Here is a 27,818-nt window from a genome sequence, read left to right as displayed (position 1 = left end):
GGGGCCAACCCGGAGTCCAGGCAGCAAATCTTGATGCTCCCTACCTTCTCTGCCACCCCCCGCCCCCCACCCACGGTGACCCCCTTCCAAGAAGTTGCCCCTGGAGGGGAGAACACAGCCCTTACCTCGAGCACAGCTCACACAGGCCGTGCAGCGGCCGTCCCTGTTCAGGTAGTAGTCGGGCTCACACTGCTTCCTGCAGTCAGGTGACCCCTGGGGGCACGGCAGCCCTGGGGAAGGAAGCAGAGAAGCTCCAGGCCAGGCCGCCAGGGCAGAGGCCTCACCTCCCCACCGGTTACCGCTCCTCCCTAAAGCCACCGCCAGTTCCACCCCTTAGCGCCCAAACACGGCAGTCCGCCCCGGGCGTTACAGACGGAAGCGCTGGCGCAGAGGAGGGCCGACCTGCCCCAAGGTCCCCTGGCAGCTGGGAGAAGCCCTGGGCCTGGGGTTCCATCTCTCGGGCACTGTTAAGTTCGACCTGTTAGGGTTGTTGAGCGGGTTACAGGGGTTGTGAAAATAAACGTGTGCTTAGCACACAGCCAGTGCCGGAGCGGCACTGGCGGCTGCCTTCCTGGGCAGGAGGCCTGCTTCACTGCAGGAACCGGGGAGCCATTAAGTCCCGAGACCCTGCGGAGCCTAAGCCAGCCTGAGACGCTCGCGGATCAGCGAGTAGTGCCAAACTGTTCCCTGCTCCCACTACACAGGGATGCGACACGAATCGCGTTGATACCGACTGCCTGGGGCAAAGCGGGCAGGGCGCCTTCACCTGCCCTGTGGGCTCTCCCTCCAGTGGCGTCCTGACAGGCCACCCGCCCACCGCTTGATTCCAAGATGGCCACATGACGCAGGTAGGCCAATCAGAATACCTCATCGCTCAGGATGGGCACATGACCCAGGTAAGCCAATCAGATGCCTCAGCCGACCCAGATAGGCCAATCAGAATACTTCATCCTTCAGACGGGCACATGACCCAAACAGGCCAATCAGAGGTGAGGCCAATCTTCCCCGCCATTCTAATTGCTTCTTAGACACATGACCCATGCCAGCCAATGAGCCCCATCTCTGAGAGTTTCACAAAAGCTCCTGGGAAATAGCCCTTCTCTTTACTTTCAGACTTCTGGTGCAAAGGGCGGTTTAAGTCCAGCGCTGCCAGGTCGTGGCAGGTGCTGGATGGGCAGGGTGCCTGAGAACGAGATGATCCAAAGGCGAGCAGAAGTCCAGAGACAGAGAGAAATGGACGGCTGAGGACATTCTCAGTGAATTTATGGTGCCATGGACTTCTCTGTTACTGAGCCATTTATTTCTCTTTTGTCTTGTTTGTGCCTAAATAAGTTGGGTCTGAGTGGTTACAGACTAAAGTTAAACCATGGGTTCTCAATATTTCTTGTGCCCCCTAGTTGTTCTGGGGAAACCTGGGACACTGCTCAGGATTGTGTTTCTGAGTGCATAAAATAAAATACAAAGGATTACAAAGGAACCTAGCTATGTGAGAATACAGTTATCAGAACATTAAAATAATTTAAGATCTAGCCATACATGTGATTCTTTATAAACTCATTAAAGTCTAATAAATATGGTTTCATAGTACTGATGAACATAAATATTTCATGACAACTGTAGCAACTATAATATAATTGCAGTATATCATGAGAATGTCTGATTTCTACTGATGGAAAAACTGCAGGTACTATGATATTATTAGTATGTTTTATTATCTTGATTCATAATGGAAGGAATTCATACAGGACATTTTAGTTAGAGGCTGATGAAAAATGAGTGACCTCGTTCAGTTCAGGGCCCGCCTGAAATATACCCATGGGCACTAGGGAATCCATGGACCCCAAGGCAAACCCCTGCTCTAGAACGACATGCAAGAACCTCTGGAAAAATACTAGCTTGATGGCTAACACCCTCTAGCTCAGAAAACGTCAGTAGTTGCCCAGTGGTCTTTCGGAGAGGTAAATCTGGTCCCATCCTCCCTTGCCTAAAACTTTCAAATCCTTCTCATTCCCAGGATAGAGGCCTAGGTCCTTACTGGGTTAGGAGGTTCTGCCCGCCTACAGCCCCCCTACTGTCTAATCTCTAGCCACACTGGCATCTCCATGTCCCCCAAAGGGGCCATGCTCCCTTCAGCCCCCAGGGCCTTTGCACAAGCTTGCCCTTTGCCAGGAATATTCCTCTTACCTTTTCCCTGGTAAACTCCTGCTCAGCCTTCACATCATTGCCAACGTATCACTGTCAGTAACTTGGCCAGGGCCACTGTTATAAACTATCAGAGTCCTATGTACCTCTCCCTCCTCCACCTAACTCTGCTGTAATCTAGTTAATCTAGATGTGTGATCACATTTATTTGTGGGACAAATCGTCTCAGTGTCTGAATTCCTCACATGAATGTCAGCTCCTCGAGGCTGAATCTTTCCCTTTCAGCGCACCAATGATTCCCATCTCACAGGGCCTGGCACATTTCTGATCAATACATGCTCTGACCACCTAATCAATATGGAACTAGCCTCGCATTCTTTGTCTTCGACTCCTGCTCTGGCGTTACTGTACACGACTCACTTCATGGGCTCTATGCTGCAGCCAACACTGTGCCTCTTGGGCTTTTCTCTAGCACCCCTCCTGTGTCCTGGAATGTTGTTATGGGTCGAATGTTGTTAATGGTTGAGATATGCTGAAGCCCTAACCCCCAGTATCTCAGAATATGATTTTTTTAATGTTTATTTCTGAGAGAAAGAGAGTGAGTGGGGGAGGGGCAGAGAGAGAGGGAGACAGAGGATCCAAAGTGGGCTCTGTGCTGACAGCAGAAAGCCCGATGCAGGGGCTCGAAGTCACAACCCATGAGATCATGACCTGAGCCCAAGCTGGATGCTCAACGGACTGAGCCACCCAGGCGCCCCCAGAATGCAATCATGTTTGAAGACAGCATACTAACAAAGGTAATTAAATTAAAATGCAATCATTGGGGTGGGCCATGATCTGCAATGACTGGGATCCTTATAAAAAGGGAGAGTGGGAATCTGGACATGAAATACACATGCACACAGGAACACAGCCGGGTAAAGACTGGAGGCATGATGTCAGCAGCCAGGAACTACCAGAAGCTGAGAGAGAGGTGAGACCCTTCCCCAAAGCCTTCAGAGGGAGCATGGCCCTACCAGCACATTGATCTTGGACGTCTAGACTCCAGAACTGTGAGGCAATAAATTTCTGTTGTGTTGACCACTCAGTTTGTGATATTTGGTTAATGACAGCCCTAGAGAACGAATACAAATGTGCTTTGCCCAGGCTGAGGCACCTGCCCATCTGCATTTCCACCCACTGGGAACTGTCTGTATACAGTCAGCTCAGGATGAAATACCATCCCCTGGTGGAATTTTCCTGATCCCCATCCAGATCCCCTCTCTGGATCTCTTTAAAATCACCTCTAAGCACCAGGGGCTGTCTGGGGTGAACTTTAGAAACCCCCTGCTGCTGGGGGGCGCCTGGGTGGCGCAGTCGGTTAAGCGTCCGACTTCAGCCAGGTCACGATCTCACAGTCCGTGAGTTCGAGCCCCACGTCAGGCTCTGGGCTGATGGCTCAGAGCCTGGAGCCTGTTTCCGATTCTGTGTCTCCCTCTCTCTCTGTCCCTCCCCCGTTCATGCTCTGTCTCTCTCTGTCCCAAAAATAAATAAACATTGAAAAAAAAAATTTTTTTTTAAAAAAAGAAAAAAAAAAGAAAAAAAAAAAAGAAACCCCCTGCTGCAGGAAATCGGTTCAAGGATTTGAGGCAGACCTGAGACTAATCCAGTGGCAGGATTATGTTTTCAGTCAATTCACCTTTATTGACTACTAAGTCAGGCAGGCACTGACTTAGAGATAGAAGAAGGTGAGGTCCCTGCTCCTGTGGAGCTTACCCTCTAGCCTGGGGAAGAGAGGCAAGCAAGTGCAGAAAGAAATTAGCAAGTTGGGGGGCGCCTGGGTGGCTCAGTCGGTTGAGCGGCCGACTTCAGCTCAGGTCATGATCTCGCGGTCCGTGAGTTCGAGCCCCACGTCGGGCTCTGTGCTGACAGCTCAGAGCCTGGAGCCTGTTTCAGATTCTGTGTCTCCCTCTCTCTGACCCTCCCCCGTTCATGCTCTGTCTCTCTCTGTCTCAAAAATAAATAAACGTTAAAAAAAAAAAAAAGAAATTAGCAAGTTGGCTTCCAGTGTGGATACAAACTTGGAGGAAAATAAAGCAGGAACGAAGAGAGAGGGCAGAGGGAGAGGGGTGAGAGCTCCAGAGAGTGGGATCAGGGAGGCTGGAAGCAGGCAGCTGCATAGAGAGCTGTGGGGAGAGCACTCGAGGCAGAGGGAACTGCCAGTGCAAAGGCCCTGAGGCAGGAACAAGCATGGCTTGTGCCAAGAACAGAAAGGCCATGGCGGGACGGAGGGGGGGGGGGGGTCTGGAGTAGGCGGAGCCAAAGAATTACGACTGTTGATTCATTTCTATTTTCTTCTTTTCCCGTTTTCCACATTGATCTTCTGTAGTGAATAGCACTTTCTTCCTTTCTTTTTTTTTTTTTAAGTTTATTTATTTTTTTGAGAGAGAAAGCACAAGCAGGGGAGGGGCAGAGAGAAGGAGAGACAGAATCCCAAGCAGGCTCTGTGCCATCAGCACAGAGCCCAACGCGGGGCTCCAACCCATGAACTGTGAGATCATGACCCGAGCCACAATCAAGAGCCAGACACTTAACCGACTGAGCCACCAAGCTGCCCCTGGATATCACTTTCATAATCAGAAACAAAAATGGTTGAGGGGCGCCTGGGTGGCTCAGTCAGTTAAGCGTCAGACTCGATTTTGGCTCAGGTTATGATCTCACGGTTTCTGTGATCAAACTCCACATCAGGCTCCATGCACAGAGCCTGCTTGGGATTCTCCCTCTCTCTGCCTCAAAATAAATAAATAAATAAATAAATAAACAGAAAGAAAGAAAGAAAGAAAGAAAGAAAGAAAGAAAGAAAGAAAGAAAGAAAGAAAGAAAGAAAAGAAACAAAGAAAAGGAAGGAAGAAAAGGAAGGAGGGAAGGAAGGAAGGAAGGAGGGAAGGAAGGAAGGAAGGAAGGAAGGAAGGAAGGAAGGAAAGAAGGAAGCAAGAAAGGGAGAAAAAAGGTTGAGAAAGGCTCCAAAGCTGTGGTGGTGATGCCAGAATTGGTCCCCACGTATCCCTTTTCCCTGATCTGCCTCCAGCCACATCCCCTCTGGCTCAGGGCCCATCGCTGACTCCAGATGGTCTCAAAGTTTGTGCTAACATTCTCACACCGCCTCTCACCTCTGGCTCAGCATCAGGCAACCCGCCCCCAGCCGCTCTCGCGCCAAAAACTCCCACACTGAAAACTGCTCCATGCTGAGTCTGGGCCACCAGCTCCTCCAGCCTGCCCTCCCGGGCTTTCCCTGCACACCCCAGGCTTGGACTGCAGCCAAATGGAAACTTCCCCATTCTTCAGCAGCCCGTCCTACTCCCCTGCAGACCTTTGCACATTCTGTGCCTCTGCCCAGAGCACACCCCCTCCCCGCCTTGGCCTGGCCTATCCCTGCTCATCCCCAGGACTCCTTTAGATGCCACCTCTTCCGGGAAGACACCCTGAATGCTCTGATCAGGTCAGGTGCCCCAGGAGTGAGTTCCCATGGCTCCCAGCAACACCATCCCAGGTTCTTTTTTTTTTTTATGTTTTTTTTTTAATTTTTATTTATTTTTGAGAGAGAGAGAGAGAGAGAGAGAGAGAGAGAGAGAGGCATAGATCCCAAGCAGGCTCCATGCCGTTAGTGCAGAGCCCGACACGGGACTTGAACTCATGAATAGTGAGATCATGCCCTGAGCCAAAATAAAGAGTGGGATGCTTAACTAACTGAGCCACCCAGGCACCCCATCACCATCCCGGGTTCTAACAGCCTGCTGCAGTGGACACATTTTGCAAGGGCTTACCACCCCACAGGCCACCCTTCTCAGAGAACTGCCCCCGGCCCACCTCTCCCCTGAGCTGTCGTCTAGAGCAGTCCTGGCCTGGGGGGACCAGAGCAGAGGTGGACGTCCGGACTTATCTGCACCATCAGACCCTTCCTTCTTGGGCTCTGGAATTGGGGCTGAAAGATGTTTGCCAAGTGTCCCTTCAGGTGACTGAGGGAGAACAGACCAGGGAGGGAACTAAAGGCCAGCCAAGCTCGGCCAAGGGCCAGAGGGCCAGGGAGGCCTCCTCCCACTCCCCGCTGCTCACAGCCCTCGGAGAGACCCTCCGCTCCTGGGACAAGATGGGATATGCTTGCCAGGCCCCAAGCAAGCCATGCTCTCTGCCTAACACCAGGCCTGGCTTCCCTTGTACCCCCACACTTGGGCAGGACTCGTACGTCTGCAGGGGAGATCCTTCCTCTGGGAAGGGAGTCCGGGCACCAAGGGCAGACTGATCCAGGAAGTAGGGTCTAGAATAGGAAGGGGTTTGTAGCCCCCACATGGGCTCTTTGCTGATAGACTCTGCTGTCTCCTTCACTGATCTGCTCTGCCTCGGGGGTCAGCACCAGCTAAGGGGGAAGAGCTCGGGTGTCTGAGTTAGCCGGCCACACTGGAGCCCCCGCTGGCTCCTTGCTAGCATGTGACTGTAGGCAAATCTCTGAACCTCATCAAGTCCAAGTTTCCTCTCTGGGCTTCCTATCAGGGTTTTGGGGAGCTAATGTAGGTAAAGGGCTAGCCCTGTGGCTGGCATAGAGCACAGTCCATCATCGGTAATGGTTGTCCTGGTTATGAAGCAGTGAGTGAGCTCCCCGTCACCGGGGGTGTGTAAGCAGAGGGCTGGGGATCAGCTGTCAAGGATGCCACAAAGAGCATTTATAGGCTGAGCAAGAGGAGAGATTCAGTGACATCTAAATTTCTCAATCTCAAAAGGTCTCCCAGTTTCCTTCCTCCAGCAACTCACCCCCGGCCAACCTTGCCACACAGCCGAGCTGAGCGCTGATTGCAGAGGGCGGGCGAAATGTCAGAAATTTCCCCCAGAGACCGAGGAAGGGGTTTTTGTGGGTTTTTCTTTTTTCCTCTTGCTTGCCGGAAGCACAGAGTCAATAAAACTCCAGCAAAATGCCCCGCCCACCACACCTCGGCATTAGGTGCTCACCTACCCCCAGCCACTGGGCCATGGAGAGGGAACATAGGGGGAGGGGAGTCCCCTTCTTCACAAGTCACAGCATCGAAGTGGAGGGAGCCGGGGACCCAGACATCACTCTGCCTCCACCCACTTCACCAGCAAGGCAGGGGTGAGGGCAGCTGGAGGGCATGGGAAGGAAGTGTCTTTCTTCCTACAGCTGGAATCATGGATCCTATGGAAAGTCACAGAGCCCTGTGGGCCACCCTGACTGCAGTTGTCCCGGGGAGAAGCAGCGTGTGAGCGGCCACACAGCACTGGGCCGGTGAGGGAAGGCTTCATGGAGGAAGGGGTGCCAGGACTGCAGCAGGGGAGGGGGAGGGGGCGGTGCAACAGGCGCAGACAGAAGACCCAGAGACTTGAAAGCACACAGTGCATTCAGAGGACACCAAGCACAGCAATTCCGGTAGAAAAGCCAAAGGAAAGAGGCCGGAAGGGGACAAGTGACATCACAACAACAACAAGGAGCAATAAACAATTGTTAGGGGGACAAAAAGCAGAGCAGATGAAAGGCGGTGGGAGGAGCAGGGTGGCTCTGTGGCCTGATTGTGTGTCCCCACCGCCCCCCCCCCCCCCCCCCCCCCCCCCCCCCCCCCCCGCCAAATCCATGCGTTGAAGGCCTTATTCGGAGAGAGAGAGTCTTTAGGAGGTCATTAAGGTTAAATGAGGTCAGAAGTGGGGGCGCTCAATCGGTTAAGCGTCTGCCTTAAGGGTCGGGTCACAATCCTGCGGTTCACAGGTTCGAGCCCCGCTTCAGGCTCTCTGCTGTCCGCATGGAGCCCGCTTCGGATCCTCTGTCCCCCTTTTCTCTGCCCCTCCTCTGCTCACACCCTCTCTTTCTTTCAAAAATAAATAAACACTAAAAAACAAAAGAAAAAATGAGATTATAATGGTGGAGCCCTGATCTGATAGGATTGGCGGCCTTATAAGGAAAGAAGAAAGATAGATCTCTCCTCTCTCTCTCTCTCTCTCTCTCTCTCTCTCTCTGTCCTCCAGCCATGACAAGAGGGGCTGTCTGCAAGCCAAGAAGAGGAGACTTCTCACCAGAAACCAAACCTTGCTGGAAACCTGGCCTTGGACTTTCTAACCTCCAGAACAGTGAGGAAACACCTGTCTGTTGTTGAAGCCCCCCGGTCTGTGACGTTCTGTTCTGGCCGCCAGAGCGGACTGAGGTAGATGGGCACATGGATGGGGGGGGGTGGCAGAAGGACTGGGGAAGGGGGTGAAGGAAACAGAAGGGGGAGGCGTGGGCAGGTAAGAGAGCGGCGAAGGGATGGGGGGATGGGCAGGCAGATGGGGGTGGGGCTGGCCAGTTAGGCACTGGAGTCCCAAGATCTAGCACAGGCACCCACCAGATACACGTACCTCAAAACCCATACTAAACCACAACATAAAAGTGAGAAAATCCAATAAAGGTCTATTTCTTTTCCCCACCGTGACTACTCTGAATCATTTTTGGAAACCGAAAATATCAAATTCTTTCCCCAAATGCTTTTCACGGTGCTTTGGTGGCCTGAGCAGGGCTCGGCCTGTCCTCACGGTGGAGAAAAGAGGCTGCGTGCAGGTCTCGGGACGGACGGACGGACTGAGGTTCCCGCCCGGCTCGGGCCACTTACCCTCGGTGACTTTGTGCATCGTGGCCTGTCGCCACCCTCCAGACAGCAATGCTGGGAGGCTTAGAGGATGGGCAGGTGGCCCCCCACCCATCCTGAAGGTCACTCACCCCCACTGCCAGTGGCCTGTGGGCCTCCGAGCATGAGGCAGTTCTCGTGAACCAGCCACGTACAGCCCTCACAGCCTCCGCTGCCAGAACTCATATCTTTCCCCCTCAAGACTCTGCCACCAGAGGTCAGAGACCACGGTTCAGCTCTATCTCACGCCCCGCCCCACGAAGGCCCCTGGATGTGCCTTGGGAACTTGCGATAACAACCACAGCGCCTGGCGGTGCCTCCCGACCCTGTTCTGCTGGCTCGCATCTTTGGGCCTAAGCATCACCCGCAGAGTGGGGATGGGCAGGCTGATGATCTACTCAGAGCCGATCGGGGTGCTGAGGGTGGGTGAGCCTTCCAGGTGGGGGAGCCTGGTTCCAGAGAGACCTACAGTTCAGGGGGCCCAGGGGATAAACATACATTCTGGGCTGAAAAACACGAGGACCACAAAGGGCTTCTAGGCCCAGAAATGAGGGGCGGCCAGGGGGTGTCGAGAGCCCAGGCTCTGGGGTCACGGAACCCTGGGCTCCAGCCCCGGCCAGCTCCACCATTCCCCAGCTCTGTGACCTTGGGCCAGTTACCTTATCTGTTAGCACCCCTAACAGCCTCGTCTGCAAAGTAAGAATGATAAAGGATGCTTGTGGGGATCTTATGAGGTCATGCGATGCATGTGAAGGTCTCAGGCCAGTGTGTGCATGGTATAAGTTCATAAGGGGCAGCTAGTAACTAAAAGCAAAAACTCAGAGGGCTGGCCTTCAGGAACCTATAGCCAACATGGCAATGGGGGCTCCCATCTTGCCACTTGCCAATTCCCCCTGGAATTTTAGAACTTGAGGACAAAAATCCCCCCTTGTCCCCAGCACCCCCACTCACCCACGGGGCAGCAGTGACAGCACCTACCGGCAGTTTTGTCGTGATGGTGGCCAGGGTCTCCAGCATAGACGTCCCTCGGAACTCGATCCTGGAGGACGGGATAAATTGGTGAGACCGGGCCGGTCCCAGACACGCATCCTCTCTCCTGCCCCTCAGGTCCCAGGAGGCCTGGTCTCCACTCGTTGTCAAGGCCAGGCCTGAGACACAGCCTCAAGTTTTAGAAGGCAATCGGGACAGAAATAACCGATTTCACATCTCCCTCAAATGCACCCCAGCTGGGGGGGCGGGTGATGGCAACTCCAGCCTTCCATAACTCAGCCCCAAACCTGGGGTCTCCCCTGACTCGCTCTTCTCATGCTCACATTCAACCCAGCAGCAAACTCTCTACCCCCCCCCCCGCCTCTTTGGACCAATGTCCTCACCTCCTCCACCTGGTCCCAGTCCCCATCCTCTCTCCCCAGCATTAATTAATTCAGTTGCCTCCTACCTGGCCTCTGGCATGGACCCAGCAATACAGATTTCTAGGAAATTTGTTTTTTGAAGTCTCACACGCTTACACAGAAACGTGCACAGACCTCAGATGCATGCCCACTGAATTTTTACAGTGTGAACACGTCTTGCAGTCAGCACCCAGCTCAAGCAACAGGACATGGGCAACACCCCAGCACCCTCCCTCAGGCCTCTCCCATGCACTACACACAAAAGGTGCCCGCTGACCCAGCTCCTACGCCATTGATTTGTTTGGTCACCTTTGGAGCTTGACGTAGGATAGAATCATTTCTGTTCTCTTGCAACTGGCTTCTTTAACTCAACATCATATTGTGAGACTCACCCACATTGTTGCCAATGGTGGCCATTCATTCAGGTTCATTGCTTTGTAGTACATCGCGTGAACATGCACAATGTACTGATCCATTCTACTCTTGATGGCCGTTGGGGTTGTTTCCACTTTTGATTGTTATGAATAATCCCACTAGGAGCATTCCTATACATATATCTTGGTGCACAAATGTATGCATTTCTATTGGATATATACGTAGGGGGCAGAATTGCTGGGTTGTAATGTATGCTCAGCCTTGATAGACTCTTCCTACGGTTTTCCAAACTGGACTGACACTTCGCTATAGTTTAGAAGCGTTGCAGTCACTCTACATTCTTGTCAACGTTTGGTATTACCATCGGGCTACCGGGGTGGCTTGGTCGGTTAAGCGTCCGACTCTTGATTTCGGCTCAGGTCACGATCTCGAGGTTGTTGAGTTCGAGCCCTACATGGGGCTCTGCACTGACAGTGTGGAGCTTACTTGGGATTCTCTCTCCTTCACTCTGCCCCTCTCCCCTCGCACTCTCTCTCTCTCTCCTCTCAAAAATAAATAAACATTAAAAAATTAGATTGTCTGACCTTTCTCACTGATGGATGGGAAATCTTTATATACTCTGGATACAGGCCCTTTGGTATTGGGAAATATCTTCTCCCAATTCTATGGCTTGCCTTTTCAGTTTCTTAAGGGAGAGTTTTGATGAACAAAAGTTGTTAGTTTTGTTTTTTGATCTTTTTAAGATTTTTATTTTTAAGTAATCTCTACATCCAGGGCACTGGGTGGCTCAGTGGGTTAAGCATCTGACTTCGGCTCAGGTCATGATCTCATGGTTCATGAGTTCGAGCCCCACATCAGGCTCTCTGCTGTCAGTGCAGAACCTGCTTTGGATCCTCTGTCTCCTCTCTCTCTGCCCCTCCCCTGCTCATGCGTGCTCTCTCTCTCTCTCTCTCTCTCTCTCTCGCTCTCTCTCTCTCTCTCCCAAAAATAAATAAACATTAAAAAAATGTTAAGTAATCTCTACACCCAGAGTGGGGCTCAAACTCACAACTCTGAGATCGAGTCACCGCCCCCAGAAGTTCTTAGTTTTAATGAGGAACAATTTATCAGTCTTTTCTTTCACAGTTAATGTCCTATGTAAGAAATATTTGCCAGCCCGATGTCGTACAGACGCTCTCCCACATTATCCACTAGATGCTATCGCTTAACCGGCCATAGGTAGGTTTCATTTTGGCGCATGGTGTGCAGTAGAGGTCAAGACTCGCTTTTTTCTGGAACATGCATTTTTAACAAGTTCCCCATAGGTTTCCAGGGCTCTTTGAAAGTTAAGCCCCTTTGTTAGAGGGGGCCCAAGAGAGGAAATTCTCTGCTGACATCCTGGGGGAGGAACTTTGTCCCGGTAGAATGAAAGCAGAGCAGAAACCAGGTTTCTAGACTTCAGGAAGGGAGGCGGGAGGGAGAGGGGAGAGGGAAGGAGGGAGCTGTGTCCCACCTCTGTATCTGCAGCCTCCCAGGTGGTGCCTGCCATCTGGCCTGATGGATGAGGATGAAAGGGCTTTCTTGGATGGGGGCGGCGGGGGGAGCAGAAGCCACAGGGGGAGAGGCCTGGCTGGCCTCAGGGCTTCCCTACTCTCTTCTCCAGCCAAGGGAACAGTGAAAACTAAGAAATATTTCCTTTGTGGTCAGAGAGCAGGAGGAGGCCAGCGTGGCAGGACAGTGGACACACGGAGCGTCGGTGACATTTTCCTTGTTTCTTTTTTTTTGCACATCTGAAACGTCGCCATATACATGGGAAATAACAAATACGACGTGACGTTTGTGCAACACTAGTCACATGGCACTTGTGTGCCTCCTTTCTCATTTAATCCAGAGCCCCAGGCCTTGAGGACCCTCTCTTCACCCACGCACACCCAGCCTCCTCCCTCCAGCAGGATCCCATTCTTCTCAAGGAGAGCGGGGAGCTCCTGGGAGCCTCTCTAGGAAGAGAGACCTGCCAGGACAACCACGGTCTGACCCACAGCATTTCGCCCAGTGAGCCTGGAAGCCTACAGGTGGGGTGGAGTCGGGTGTGAGGGTTCAGGCCTGCCAGGCCTGCTGAGTGTGGGGAAAATTCTGGGTCTCTGGCCTGGGTTTTCCCCTCCTGGCTGCCTGCTCATCTCATCGATAACTATGGACTCTGGAGGAGATGTAGGTCCAGCCCCTGCTCTGTTTCCAGGGTCTGGCGGGGACAGCTGAAGGGAGCCTGAATTCTTCTTCTTCACTTCCTGCCAATCCTGGGTCCATGGAAGGGAATAGGGAACCCATGGTATTGCATATCACTGCCCCCCTACTCCCAGTCACACATCATCACCCCATGTTACAGATGGGGACACTGCAGCTCAGAGAGGTGCAGTCACCCACCCGAGGTCACACAGCAACTAAACGCACAGATGATATTTGAGCTTCACCATATCCCCAGTTCTCTTCCCCTCTCTGGCCCACAGGCTGCCCAGCTATAAAAGAAAAACAGTCTATTGTGCTGAGAAGGATATCCTGCCACATTCGTGGTCTTTCTAACAAAACTCCATAATCTGAATCAAATCGTAAGGATACATCAGATAAACCCAAACTGAGGGACTTTCTATAAAACAACTGGCCTGGACTCTTTGCATGAAAGACAAAGAAGAGTTGTGGAATGCTCCAGAATAGGGAGACTAATGAGCCATGGTGGCTGAATGCAATGTCCGCATTGGATTCTGAATCTGGGTGGGGCTATGAAGGAGAATATTGAGATTGCTGATGACATTTGAATACGTACTTTGTATCTGATTCTGTCCTATCAATGTTGAAAGCCTGAATCTTATAACCTGTTTGTCTAAGAGGTGTCCTTGTTGTAGAAGAACCTGCTGAAATATTTAGGGGTAAAAATTCAAAATGTCTGCAACTAACTTGCTAATGGTTTAGCAAAAGAAAATGGAAATAGGAAGAAGGAGGAGGAGGAGGAGGAGAAGGAGAGGAAGACAAAACAACACGTGTCAATAATAGGTGCCCGGGAAACAGATGGCAACAATTTTCAGCGATAAACCTGTGTAAATCCATGGCTGCCGCCGCCAGGGGGCGCTGCCTTCTCGCGGTCCACAAGGTCGGTGGGACCTCAGCCAGGATGTGGTGGGAGAAGTCGAGGTCGTGATGGCGTCGTGATGGCGAGGTTCCCTTGGGGGACTTACGGGGAAAGGGGCATAGGCGGAGTCCAGGTAGGGGCACAGCTCTGGGCCAGCCCCCAGCATCCACCGCAGATGCCCCAGGCAGCTGTGGCTGGCCGTCTCTGGCAGAGACACTAGGGGAATTTTCTTGCCTATGATGTCATGACTCTGCAAGTGCCCAGAAAATGGGGCCAGTGCGGTGCACACGTGTGGTAAAAGTAACAGCAGTAATTGAACCCAGCAGCCCTTGTGAGACCCTCCTACTGTGAAAACTAGTCTCAGAGAGGAGAACGAGCTGCCCAAGGCGGCACCTTGTGGCAGGATCTGGGTCCAGGTCAGCTGACTCCGGACCACTCCGTGAGTACATCCAGTGCCCACGGAGCACCAGAGCCGACCGGGCCCCCAAACAGCCTCTAGGAGCTGTCTCTCCAGTAGGGGAGACAACCGCACCTTCCCAGGGTATACCCAGCTCATAAACTAGAGAGAGCTGGCATCTGGGGTCCTGGGCTTCACCTCTGCAACACTGTGATCTCCCAAAGCTTGCACAGCCCTCACCTCTGGGCCTGCTCATCACTCTCCTCCTCCCGCCATCTCCCCACCTGCCCCCATATCCCCTGTTGCCTTGCACCCACTGCCCATTCACACAGGCCATTTACTCAGCACAACGCAGCCCCGAGAAGGCTGACCCTCTGAATACTGGGGCCCCACCAATCCCCGCCGGCCATGGGCCCAGACCCCGGATGGCCCATCAGTTCCTGCCGCCCCTGGGGAACTGGCCCTGGCCTTGGAAGAGAAGGGGCGTCAGAAAGGGGAGAGTGGGAGGGGGAAGCCCGGGGACTGGAAGGGGGGCTTTTGGGTGGGGTTCCCCAGCAGGGTGGAGGCAGAGCGAGGTGTCCACAGGGTAACGAGCTGTGCAACCCGAGGCCTGTGGCCCGACCTTGGAGGCATCAAGATGAAAAGAGGGTGGCCCGAAACCTTCCCATTTCTAAACCTGCCTATTTTCAGGCTGGTTTGGTTTTCCCTGCAAAACCTGGTAAATTTCACTTTCAAAAAGCCCCACCTGGTTTCAGCCGCAGAGGGGAACAGGAGGGGAGTCTCACCTGCAGGGACCAAGCTGGAGACTGGGGGGGGGGGGGGGCGGTTGGAGGAGTCAGGTCAAATGCAAAATACCCAAAGGGGTCAGAGCCAGGGAGAGCTGGGGGGTGCACCCCACCCCCACCCCAGGGGACCCCCACCTCTATTACTCAAGGTGAGGTGCCTGGGCCAGGAGCACTGGCACCCCTCGGCAGCTCGCTAAAAACGCAGAACCCCAAGCCCCACCGACTACCAGGTGGGGAAACTGAGGCACAGCGAAATTAAGAAACTCGCCTAAAATCACACAGCTGGGCAACGTTAGGGCCAGGATTTGGCCCGAATCATCCTGCGCAGGCTCTTATCCACAACGCTCTGTTACTGGTCCTGCCTGCTTAACCTCCAGCGCTACCCTCAAATTCACCAGCGCCTCCTCACCACCCCCCAAGGGTGTCCAGGGCCCTCCTCGCATCAACCTCATTCCCCATGCCCCACTCACAGTGCAGAGGCCAGAGGGGTCTTTTCGAAACGCAGACCTGGTGTCCTCCTTCCACCTTGCTGAAAGACACCCAGAAGGGTTCCGACTCAACTGGGAGTGAAGCCCATAGTGTGGACAATGGCCCAGGAGCCCCAGCATCCCCTGACCACCCCATTCCCCTTGCCCAGCACACCCCCACCCATCCTTCTGACCTCACTCATGCATTGCCGCATCCTCGGGGAACCCCCCCCCCCTCCCTTTACATCCCCATTCAGGTCAGGTCTCAGCAGGCTAAAATCAAGGTGCGGGCAGGACTGCATCCTTGCTGGAGGCTATGGGGGAGAACCCATTTCCTTGTGGTGAAGACTGAGGCCCCATCTCTTTGCTGCCCATCAACGAAGGGCATCTTCTAGAGACCGCTATGTTCCATGGACTGCACCGTTTGACTCCTCCAACTCCACCAGCCCCCTTCCCCCTTCTGCAAAGCCCATACTGCTGGGGCAGATCCTTCCATCCCATCTCCCTCTTCTTCCACATCACCCTTCCCTGACACAGCCAGGGAAGATTCTGCTTTAAAAAAAAATTTTTTTTTAATGTTTACTTATTTTTGAGACACCGTGTGAGCGGGGGAGGAACAGAGAGAGAGGGAGACACAGAATCTGAAGCAGGCTCCAGGCTCCGGGCTGTCCGCACAGAGCCCGACACAGGGTCCGAACTCACGAACCGCGAGATCGTGACCTGAGCCGAAGTCAGACGCTTAACCAACTGAGCCACCTGGGCGCCCCAGGAAGATTCTTTTAAGGATGCATGTGAGGACAGTGGGACCACCTGGATAATCCAGGCTAATCTCCCTGCCTCAAGGTCTGGACTCTTAATCCCATGTACAAAGTCTCCTTTTTCCATAAGGTTCCAGGGGTCAGGATGTGGACATTTTAAGGGACTATAATTCTGCTGACTACAGTCCTGCTTGTAAGTAACCACGAGGCTATCCTGCCACCAGACTGGGTTTTGTCTTCTCCTAGTCCTGGGGGCTTCTGAGCCCCACTGTCCACCCACAGGGCAGACTGGAGCTCCAGGCCAAGAGCCCAGCTAAAATTGAAGTCATGCTCCTGCCCAACCTTCCACACACGTACAGACATGAAGTCTGTCCCTGCCCACGGGCCACATCCCTTGCAGCTCCCACACCTGTGTGTGGGAGCCAGGTGGGGCTTCTCCCCAGCGCCCACCTCTGGCCTCCAGGTTGCTGAGGGGGGAGGGTGCATGGCTGTGTGTGGCCTGGCCCCGTGGCCGGAGAGAAAGCTCAAAGTCAGTAAGACACAGATACAGCCACAGAGGAGGCAGTCTGGCACCCCTGGCAGGAGGGAACACGAGGAATAGGTGAGCACCTTTTCTGAGATGGAGTTGACAAGAATAGGAGACATTCTCCCGGAGAATCTTCCCGGTGGGGCAGAAGAAGAGGAGAAGGGGGCCGTGGTCGGCCGAACAATGCCCCTCCAAAGGCATCCCCGTCCTGATCCCCAGAACCTAGAACTAGGTCACCTGATGTGGCAGAGGGGAGTTGAGGTTGCTAATCAGTGACCTTGACATGGGGAGATGGTCCTGGATTATCCGGGTGAGCACAGCGCCATCACAAGTGTCCTTGAAAGGGCAGAAGGGTCAGAGTCCGAGAAAGCTGGGACGCGGCGGGGTCAGAGAGCCTGCGCCTCCAGCAGCTGGAAAAGGAAGGGGGTGGGTTTTGTCCTGGAGCCTCCAGAGAGGAAGGCAGGCCTGCCGACACCTTGATTCCAGCCCGGTGACGTTTGGGATTTAGGAACCACAGATAACCCTTTGTGTTGTTCTGAGCCCCTAAATGGTAATGACAGCCACAACAGGGAGCTAAACCAGGGCCCCAGCCAAAAAGGCAAAGAATAAAGCCGAGTACCCCACCCCCCCTCCACCAAGTCCCCCCTGCCACCAAGCATTCCTCGAAGGCCCAGCAGGAATCAGGCGCTGGGGTAGGTGTTAGGGGCCACACGAAAGCCAGTTCCAGATGGTTCCAGCTCACGAACGCAGCTCCCATGACAGGCACACAGGAGACACTAAACAGCAATCTCTGGAGCGAATGACTGTGGGAGAAGCTCAGAGACAAGATCAGAAGAGCACACGGATGACCAAACCAAAGCAGAATGATGCAAGTATCACACGGTAAGGAGGGGAAAAAACTAGCCCAGGGTAGTCGCGCAGGCTTCTTGGACGAGGAGCACTTCCCTGTTCTTGAAGGAGGGTGAGATCTTGACAGGAGGAAACGAGGGGGGAGCATCCCTGGCAGGAAGCCCTGCAGAAGTGAAGGATGCGGAAGCAGGAAAGAACAGAGCCATGGGGGGGGGGGGGGGGGGACTCAGCAGTTTGCAGAAGGACAAAAGGCTCAGGACTCAGGGCCACACAGTGTGCACTTACTTGTCATTTCCCACACACTGTTCCATCCAACGCCAATACTACCCAATGTCCAAGCGTGGCCAGCAAAAACAAAATACAACCCACCACCCAGCCACTGGATTCCACTGGAGAGGTTTGCGTTTTAAATCGTAGGGCCTTTAATGTGCCTGCTTGCTCTCTGATTCGCCACGGAAAAGCTTGGGGAGAGAGACACAAGTTGTTTCCCACCCTGAGTTGGCCATAAAACTCTCTCTTCATGCAACCCCTATTCATTCTCTGGAAGTGACTTTGGGAAATGTTGCCTTTGGCCATGGGGAGCCACTTAAGGTTACAGAGCCACTCATAGGTGAGGAAACGGACGGGATGGAGGCCACGAAGTCAACCTTGTCAGGGTCTGGCCTGGAGTTCAAAATCTGCGACTCCTCACTTCTCACCGAAGCCCCTCCCGCCCTAGAGAAACCCGGGGCCGGCTGCCTGAGCCAACTGTTTGGATTACAGTCATCCCGAAAGTTCTGGGGCTGCAGCAAGTCCTTGGGCCTCACACTCAGCTATACCTCAGATGGGATAAAATCTACCAGCCCTGGACCACCAGTCCCAGCAGCAGCCACCGAGGGACACCAGCAGCTGCCAGGGAAAGTTTAATGGCATTAAAGAAGTACCCAGTGGTACTTGGGCTTTTGCCCTCCGAGGTGCCTTGGGTTCCTCCCCCAGCTAGAGGGGCCGGCTTGCTTCCTCGACCACCTCCATCCCAGCCTGCACGAGAGGGAAGCCAGGTTCCCAGCCTCCCCAAGACCCAACTCTTGGCCTCCCTCTTCTGACACAGCAGCGGTGGACACACATTCTGAGCAGGAAGGCGAAGATTTGGTTTAGGGGTTTCATGGTCCTGGGCGATTGGAACCTTTTCAGCAAAGCGTGCACTCCCCCGGTGCAGGAAGCGTGTCAGGCATGTAGCTTTTGGAGGCTCAGAGACCTTGCGTGGAAGTTAGTGATGGAGCTTCCGAGCACCGGGCCCGCACACACACCCTCGCTGACGTGCTGTGCCACCCGGCCCTTGGTGAGGACGTTGGCACCATCCACGGTACACAGCTTCTTGTCACTCACTCTACAGCCTGGCCATCTCATCTCCCCCACTCCAAAAGCTGTCCCCCACCAACCCAGGTGGAGGAGAGGGCAGGCCCTTTATGGGATCCCGCTGGTGGGGGACAGGGTTCTACATAGCGCCGGTCACTCTCCTCCGTGTCCCTCTTCTCACAATCCTCAAGGGCAAGGACTGGTTCACCTTCATCCTGCATTCACCATACCTAGCATACAGTAGGAGCTTAATAATGGCTTACCTTTACACAGCACTCAGCACATGCCAGGCACAGAGCAGCTTTATGATTTTATGAATGAATGAATGAATGAATGAATGAAGTATTCAGATGCATGTCCCTGAAGACTGAAGAAGTCAATAAGCAATTGAACTGGGTGACATATAAAAGTCCCTTCCCACCAGCGAGGCCACTGAGGATGCCAGCAGTTTTCAACGAGAGGCAGCAAAGATTTGGGACTGAAATCTTCCTACCTCCACCCCAAGGGCCCTTTGGGGGAGGTGGCAGGAGAGAGAGAGGGAGAGATGTTGGAGAACTGTCTCGTTTAAGGTGCCTTTTTTGACATTCTGTCCGTAGGGTCTGGCACGGTGGTCCTGCTCAACCCCTGACCAGTCCTGGGACTGTGGACAAGGCCCTCCTCTGCCTCTGAGCCTCTGCTTCTTTGTCTGGGAAATGGGGACCATGACCCCAGACAGACCATGAGGTCACGCCGGCCCCGGCTGGCCTAACCTACCTATCTGTGCCAAGGACCCCCAAGTTTCCGGGGCTCCCCAGGCCCTGACACACACATCCCTCAGCCCCGTTTTCCTTCTGATGATGTTCCCGAGGTGAAAGGGGTGTTGAGGAAGGTGCATTTGAGCTTAAGGATGAATCACAATCAACTCAAGAAACAAGTCTAGGTCAGATATGAGTGAGAGCAGAGTCAGAAACTTACAGTAAACGCTGCCCTTCTTCCAGCACTGACTGCTCTCAAGCTGACTAATGGCCCCTCTCAAACCCCACTGTGCTCTCCTGGCTGCCCCAGCCTCTCTCTGAGGGAGGGGAGGCCCTGAGTAAGACCAACCCGAAGCTCCCCGCTGCCCGCTCTTCACATCCGGCACCCCCTGCCCTCCAGGTCCCTTCCTCCTGGTGCATAAACTGCCCCCATGCAGCGTTTGAGCGGCCCCGGAAAAGTCCCCCTTCCCAAACAAAACCGGAAACTCTCTCCTCTCCATCTGCCGGTACCTAAAACCCACTGATCAGCACTCCACTCCACGGGGTCACCAGCCCAGCTCTGGAAAGCCTGGTGAGAAGAGAGACATACAGAGCTTATCAACCACGCCAGCAAACAAGAACCATGCCCAGTGGGAGCCTCAAAGGTCTACATCTGGCTGGAGGGAAAAGGAGGTGGAACGGGAGGGAGTGGGTGTGGGAGGGAGTTGTGTTGTAACTTCAGCGCTGGAAGCCCAGGATGGGAATGTGAAGGCTGCAGAGCTCGTGGAAAGACCCTGGGCGTCCCTGCGAGGCCGCCGCCACCACCACCGGGGTGCGAAGGGTGGAGGCTGAAGGGGAGGGGGAGGCATTAGGGCAATGAATTCTTCTCCGGAGTCACATCAGAGCGATCGTGGGTCACATTACAAAAACCACTCTTGGGGAGACTATGGTATCAGGCATCAGAAGCCAAATCTCTTTCTCAGAAGGTGACACACAGCAAGAAAGCATTCTCATCTCGGGCGTCAACCACAAAATGATGGAGTCTCAAATCAGACGGTGAGAAAAAAGATTTAAAATGCAACCCTTGACTTGGGATTTTTTTTCTTTTCTTTCTTTTTTTTTTTTTTTTTTGTGAGCAATGAATTCCTAGGGGCGCCTGGGTGGCTCATTGGGTTAAGGGTCCGACTTCAGCTCAGGTCATGATCTCACAGTTCGTGGGTTCGAGCCCCCATGTTGGGCTCTGTGCTGACAGCTCGGAGCCTGGAGCCTGCTTCGGATTCTGTGTCTCCCTCTCTCTCTGCCCCTCCCCAACTAACGTTCTGTCTCTCTCTTTCTCAAAAATGAATAAAAAAATTAAAAAAAAAATAATGAATTCCTAAAACCTTACTGGGACAGCAGAGGCAGAAGAAAGCTTGGTTGAGTCGAAGGGTGTCCCAGGAGGAGCTGGCAGCCCCCACCCCCACAGGGAACCCGATTCCTGCCAAGAAATGACCCAGTGTCTTAGCCCACGACAGTCACTCAGTCTCTCTAGTAGGCGGGAAATGCAAATTAAGACAACAAGGATATGGCCCTTTTCACCGGTCACGTTGACAAAAATAAAAACTCTGATAAGATCAAAGGTCGGTTAGGATGTGGGGAAGTCGATACTCATGTACTACTGGTCGGGGGTAAATTGTCCAGCCACCTTGGAAGGCAATTCGGTGGCGTCTTGTAATTTGAATGCGTTTTCACCCAGCAACCTCTACGTTCTCTTCTCAGCTTCTTCTCTGGGAAAGCAGCATACGCGTTCCCAGAAGCATCCATACGGGGCTGTGGGGCTATACGTTGCAATAGCAAACAAACAAAAAACAGTGGGAGGAACCTCATCACCCACCCATCGGGGACATAAACAAGTAAAACAATGGAACCCCCCACTTGGTAGAACAGTAGACAGCATTTTAAAGGATAAACAGGGGCTCGGTGCGGCAGTATCCCCAAGACCTACTGCAGACATTGTAACAGCCAAAGGAAGGATAGTACACACTGCGGAGTATATGGAAAACCCCACCTACTTCTACAACACTAATAAAATATGGACACGCGTTAATCAAGGTCGGCCAAGGAAACATCAGGGCCATAACGGCAGTTACACCTCCAAAGGAATCAAGAAGAGGGGAGGTCCGAAGATTTAGCTTTATCTGTACTTTCTGCACTGAGGATATATTCATATATCCCTGTGTCATTAAATGCATCCTTTTTTGTTTTTCATCTAAACAGGGGTTTCTCGCTATAGAAAGGAAGCATAGGAGTTACAGCCACCAAACACTAGCAAAGCCCCCAAGTCCTGCCTCACATTCCTTCTTTCCCTTTATCTCCCCGAGACCTTGGCACCCCAAACTCCCACCCGCCCCCAGGTCACCAGCAGAGGACTTGAAGGGCCAGGAGGGTTCTCTAGCCAGGGCATCAGCTGCCCCCTCTGCCCTCTGTTGGGGGGTGGTCTCATACAGTCCCATTGAAGACTGGGGCGGGGTGGGAGGCATTTGCTGGCCCCCCTTTCTACCTAAACTCTTCCTCCTCCGGCCTGAAGCCCACCCCTCTACCCTCTTCCCCTGCTCCCCGCTCCCGAGGTTGGGATGAATAGGACTGACCTCCACACTGGAGGGCCCCCTTCCTACAGGATTAAAGGGGGTGGGCCTGCCCCTCCCTCAGTAGACTGCTCTTTCCACTTTTGTCCTTGGTACCAAGATTGGGCGGGCCCTCACCAACACCTACTGTGTTCCACCCGGGTATTATGGTCAGCCACAGGCCCGTCTCTCCTCTTCAGACCCGCCGCTTGGGCGCTGGCATGGTAGATGACCTCTGGTTAACCTGAGCTCTCCCCCCACCCCATGCCTAGCTCAGTGCTGGCCACTGGTAAGTGCACAGTTTTCCTAAAGTAGTCCCCACATTTGCTCCGGGGGTTTTCCTACAACAGACGTCAGCCCCACCACTGACCTTTCTCCAGGGGCGGACACCTACCACGTGCTCCAGGGCAAGGGATCCAGACAGGGGTGGTGGGGGGGGGGGATACCAGTCTGGCCTGTCTAGCACCCTCACCCCTGCCTGGCACCCAGACTCCACTCCCCCAAGCCAACCGTTTTAGGGACCAGGGGCAAGTAGCAGGGAGAGCCCCAACACCGACTTCTTCTGGTCACGGGGGCCCCAGCTGGCCTGCCCAGGACCCCCCACCCACAAACAGCCTACCTCCTGCAGGCAGCCCCCCACCGCTCAGTTGCCGTTGACGGAATGAATGATCCCAGCATTCCGCCCCGGGCGGGGAGAGGAGGGGCCCCCATCAGCCGGCCCACCTCCCACCTGTGAATACTCGCACATTGCGGCCCCCCTCCTTGTCACCTGTGCCCCCTCACCCCAGCTGGGCGGTAGTGAGGGGAGGAGACTCCCCGGCCTCCCCCGCCCCCCACGCTGCCCACGCTCCCAGGGGCTCTGGGCAGTGGCGGCAAAGAGGGGGCTCCGGACCACCGGGCCGCTTACCTGCGGGAAGGCTCCCAGCACCCCCAGGAGCAGCAGTCCCAGCACAGCGCCGAGGGGGCGCATCCCGGCGGGCGGAAGGCTGAGCTGGCCGGGGAGGTGCCCACCCGGGCGGCCTGGGAAGCGCGCTGCGCCCACGTGCGGTGCCGGGGCCCCGGAGCCGCACCTGCGTGGACCTCGGGCGCCGGCCCACTTCCCCCGCGCACCCCGCTGGCACCAGCCACAGCTGCAAAGTCACTTCAGAAGTGACTGCTTTCTCCGACCGTTCGGCCTTAGCCCTTAACTTCCTCCAGCATCCCGAGGTGTAGCCCGAACTGTTTCCAGGAACGCTACCGGCAGCAAAGTAAGCGCGGACAAACACGTGCAGAGATGACTCAGGACCGGCCAGGCTCGCCTCGGGCTGTTTGAAAGACCTGCCGCTATTGGACAGAAGGCGTGGTCCCCCAGCTCCAGGGAGTTTGCTGCCTGGCCCAGCGGGGCTGAGGGGCCGGGAAGGCAGCTCCCCCAGGGGGATGTGGTTTTGGGGGGGGGGGGGCGTCCTTAGCGGAGGGCCGAGAGAGAATTCTTGAGACGTCTTTGATGCCAAAAGGTGATCTTACTGGGGACAGGACCCTGGGCAGAAACAGCCGCCCCCGGGGACTGCGAGGAGTGAGTGATTATAAACTTGGGAGCTGGGGCGGGAAAGGCAGGGGCAGGTTTCCGAAAGGACTTTCTTATGCTTAAAGAAGACTCACAGGATCCCTGAGACCTGGCTAAGGCCGTTCTTCCCTCTAGCAAAGCTTTTACCTTAAGACCAGAGGAAGTTCCTGGAGGAATGCTTTACTCTGTGTGCCTCAAGTATTTGTCAATGGGCTGCAGGTTATAAGGAAATTTAATTGCATCTGCCATTTCCTTCGGCCTTTGTTCCCCACATCATTGTCCCCGGAACCATTTTGACCCTTAATTTAAGGTCGCTGAGGGTGGGAGGTCTTTCTTTTCTTCTGTAACTTCTTCCTGCTGAATAGGGGTGGCGTGCTGTCCCACCTATAGGTCAACAATGGTCAGGTGGGGAATTAAAATACATAATATATTATATATATATATACACACAAATATATAGTATATATATTATATATTATTATTTATATATATTATATATAATATATATTAATTCCCCACCTGACCATTATATATATAATTATATATATAATTATATATAACATATATATAACATATATAACATATATAATTATATATAATATATATTATAATAATATTATATTATATATCATATTATATATATTATAATATGATATATAATATAATATATACAATATATAATATATATACTATAATTATATAATTATAATTATATAGTTATATAATAAATATAATATAATATACAATATATTCTATAATATATTATATATTTAATATATATTATATATTAAATATATATTATATTATATTATTATATTATTATATTATATAATTATATATATTAATTCCCCACCTGACCTTTTATATATAATAATTATATATATAATTATAAATATATATAATTATTATGTATTAATTCCCCACCTGACCATTATATATAATTATAAACATATATATAATTATATATACGTATTAATTCCCCACCTGACCATTATATACATAATTATATATATTAATTCCCCACCTGACCATTTATATATAATAATTATATACATAATTATATATATAATTATTATATATATATTAATTCCCCACCTGACCATTGTATATAATTATAAACATATATATAATTATATATATGTATTAATTCCCCACCTGACCATTATGTATATATAATTATAAATATATATAATTATTATATATGTATTAATTCCCCACCTGACCATTTTATATATATTTATATATGAGTTACCAAAGGCAGAGGCAGCCAATCCAAGGTGGACAACATGTATATGAACCTCATTCAGTAGAAAGGAACATCTGTCAGCTGGAAGTTATGGCGGCGAAGGAATCTCGGCACCAGGCAGAGAGACACGGGAAGAGACAACAAAATGTGGTTAATGTCACTGAGAAGAAGCCCGATAAAAATGGCCTTTGACGGTTAATCAAAATTTTCCTCCAGTTCTTCATCGTCGCTTGAAGAGAAATTGGAGGTCACCCACAGGTTCACAGGAATAAGAAAGCATGTCAGCTGGCGTGCTAGATTCCTGTGGGGAAGGAACAGGTTTAATTCCTGATATGTGAGCCCATGAGGAACGTCCTACTTTTACTGCAGCGGGAGTACATAATAGGACCTGGCGGGGGCCTTTCCATTTTGAGCTAAATCCCCTGCTTTATTAGACGTTCAATCCGTGAGATAAACCAGATTATATGGGGTGGGTTTCTAGCACTATCAGCTAGGTTCAGGAAGGATATGGACGGTATATTTATTTAGAAACGTATGAATTAACCTGGCCTCAAGGGAATAACTTAATAAAGCATTATAGTCTCCATCTATTGATATGTCTGCAGTGAGAAAAGGCTTTTTGGAAGAAGATTGGAAACCTTGGTTTGGAGAGTCATAGCCAAATATCTGAGGAAATCAGAAGAATTCAGGATCTATTCATTTAGCAAACAAGTCTAATTTTTACAGACACAGACGTGGCCTAATTATTTACATAAACTAAGCAAGAATAGTGATTGAGCATATAGATCTTTTAAAGTTTGCTTTGCTGGAACTTTTTCAAAAGGAGTGTCTAGATTGAGCGTTTAGTGGCCTCTCCAAGGCCAGACACCAAGCCAAGTACTTGCCATGAGACTCGCCTGCAATACCTGTAGATTTGGGGGAATTCCTCTTCACAAGGTCCCCAAGATATCCTGAGGTTCCTGCACCTGCAAGGAAGTGACAGTCTTTACTCAGATGGGAAGGCTGCTGGGAACTCTGGAAGCAAGGTATCAGACCAACATTTCCAAGGGGCTTTATGGCTTTATGCATCATAAAGTCGATCCTAGTTCCTTAAAACTGTCTACTCATATCTGAGTCTATGCATGTCGCTCTCAAATATGGGGTGCCTGGGTGGCTCAGCTGGTTAAGCGACCAACTTCGGCTCAGGTCATGATCTCACGGTTCGTGAGTTCGAGCCCCCGCGAGGGGCTCTGTGCGGACAGCTCAGAGCCTGGAGCCTGCTTCAGATTCTGTGTCTCCCTCTCTCTCTCTGCCCCTCCCCCGCTGGCTCTCTGTCTCTGTCTCTCAAAAATAAATAAAAATAATGTGAAACACTAAAAAAAAAAAAAAAGGTAAGATTGCAAAAGGACTTGTATATGCTACAGAGGACTCCAAAGACACTGGAGGTCTAGCTGTTGTCAGGCTAAGGTTGTTTTTCCCTCCAGCAAAGCATGAACATTAAGGCAGGAGGGAGTTCCTGGAGAAATGTCATACTCACCCCCCCCCCCTCAAGTATTTGTCAGTGGACTGCAGGTTACAAGGAAATTGAATTTTATCTGCCATTTCCTTCTTGCCTTTATTCCCCACATCTCTGTGGAGGGGACCGTGATGTTAGGGCTCCAGGAAGCTGAATCTATAGGTCTCTGGAGGTTAGGCTATTGATAAAATTGCAGACATTTATAAACTGATGGAGACCCATATCCTGCATGACTGTGATCTCTATCAGTAAACCATTTGTTTTTCTCCTTTTTTAGCTTTGGAGCAGCCAGGAATGCCCTGGGCAATGTCACATGTATCCCACCAAAGCCAGGAAGGCATTTGTGGATTATCAACTTGCCTTATGCTCCTTCGTCATTACTAAGTCTTGTTTAGTTTGAAAGCAGCTTTTTTTTTTAACATATATTTATTAAAAAAAATTTTTTAATGTGTATTTATTTTTTAGAGAAAAAGAGCATGAGTGGAGGAGGAAGGGGGACAGAGGATCTGAAGTGGGCTCGGTGCTGACAGCAGAGAGCCTGACGTGGGGCTCGAACTCACTAGATCATGACCTGAGCCTAAGTAGGATGCTTAACTGACTGAGACACCCAGGCACCCCGAAATGTGTATGTATTTTTGAGAGAGAGAGAGAGAGCAAGCACAAGGGCAGGGCAGAGAGAGAGGGGGACAGAGGATCCAAAGTGGGCTCCGTGCTGATAGCTGAGAGCCCGACGCGGGGCTTCAACTCGCAAACTGCGAGATCATGATTTGAGCCAAAATCAAGAGTCGGATGCTTAACAGACTGCGCACCGAGACCGCCTGAATACAGCTTTTTAGTTCTAGAAATTCTTAACCTATTTCAGTTTTATGATTTTAAAGATGTCAAATACCTGTATTTGTCCTAAAGGTCCTTTTTATTTTTTTAAGTTGATTTATTCAAAAGAGAGAGAGAGGGAGCACAGGGGAAGGACAGAGAGAGAGAGAGAGAGAGAGAGAGAATCCCAAGCAGGCTCCGTGCTGTCAGCGCAGAGCCCAACTCAGGACTTAAATTCATGAACCGTGAGATCCTGACCTGAGCCTAAACCAAGAGTCAGACACTTAACCGACTGAGCCACACAGGTGCCCCCTAAAAGTCCTTTTTATAAATCTCCTTAAAGATGAAAAGATGAAACTACTTTTTTTGTCAGAGAATCAGAACAATTAACTATTAATGACAAAATGTCAGGAATGGACATTGTTAATCTGATATGAGAGTTCATTCTGATGCAATTGACAAGGAAATCCATTTATTTCTGTAACACAAAACACTTCGATAATCACAATATCACATGACAATCTTATTACCAAAACATATTAAGACCTTATGAATTGCATATTATCTCTAGAATAGTTATAGCATTTACCCAAAAAGAACCTACAACTTAACTATTATATGACTTATTATTTGTTTGACAGT

General features: G+C 51.6%; 1 protein-coding gene across 3 annotated transcripts in view; it reads right to left on the bottom strand.

Moving 5' to 3' along the window:
• TNFRSF8 (TNF receptor superfamily member 8) overlaps positions 1 to 23,064 on the bottom strand; it is a 77,242-nt gene extending 54,178 nt beyond the window's left edge. For 2 of the 3 annotated variants that reach the window (XM_042996427.1, XM_042996428.1), the window contains exons 1-3: positions 22,987 to 23,064; positions 9,759 to 9,819; positions 126 to 230 (exon numbers count right to left, since the gene is read on the bottom strand). In XM_042996427.1, coding sequence (XP_042852361.1) covers positions 126 to 230; positions 9,759 to 9,819; positions 22,987 to 23,049 — 229 coding nt within the window. In that variant the 5' untranslated portion in view covers positions 23,050 to 23,064. Of the gene's footprint in view, positions 1 to 125; positions 231 to 766; positions 834 to 9,758; positions 9,820 to 22,986 lie in introns of those variants that run through there. The other variant, XM_042996429.1, reaches the window with a different exon arrangement.
• Between the last annotated feature and the right edge of the window lie 4,754 nt (positions 23,065 to 27,818).

The sequence above is a fragment of the Panthera tigris genome, chromosome C1 (assembly GCF_018350195.1).
Source record: "Panthera tigris isolate Pti1 chromosome C1, P.tigris_Pti1_mat1.1, whole genome shotgun sequence".
NCBI lineage: Eukaryota > Metazoa > Chordata > Mammalia > Carnivora > Felidae > Panthera > Panthera tigris.
Note: the sequence above shows the minus strand (reverse complement) of the source record. Positions and strands in the feature narration are given on the sequence as shown.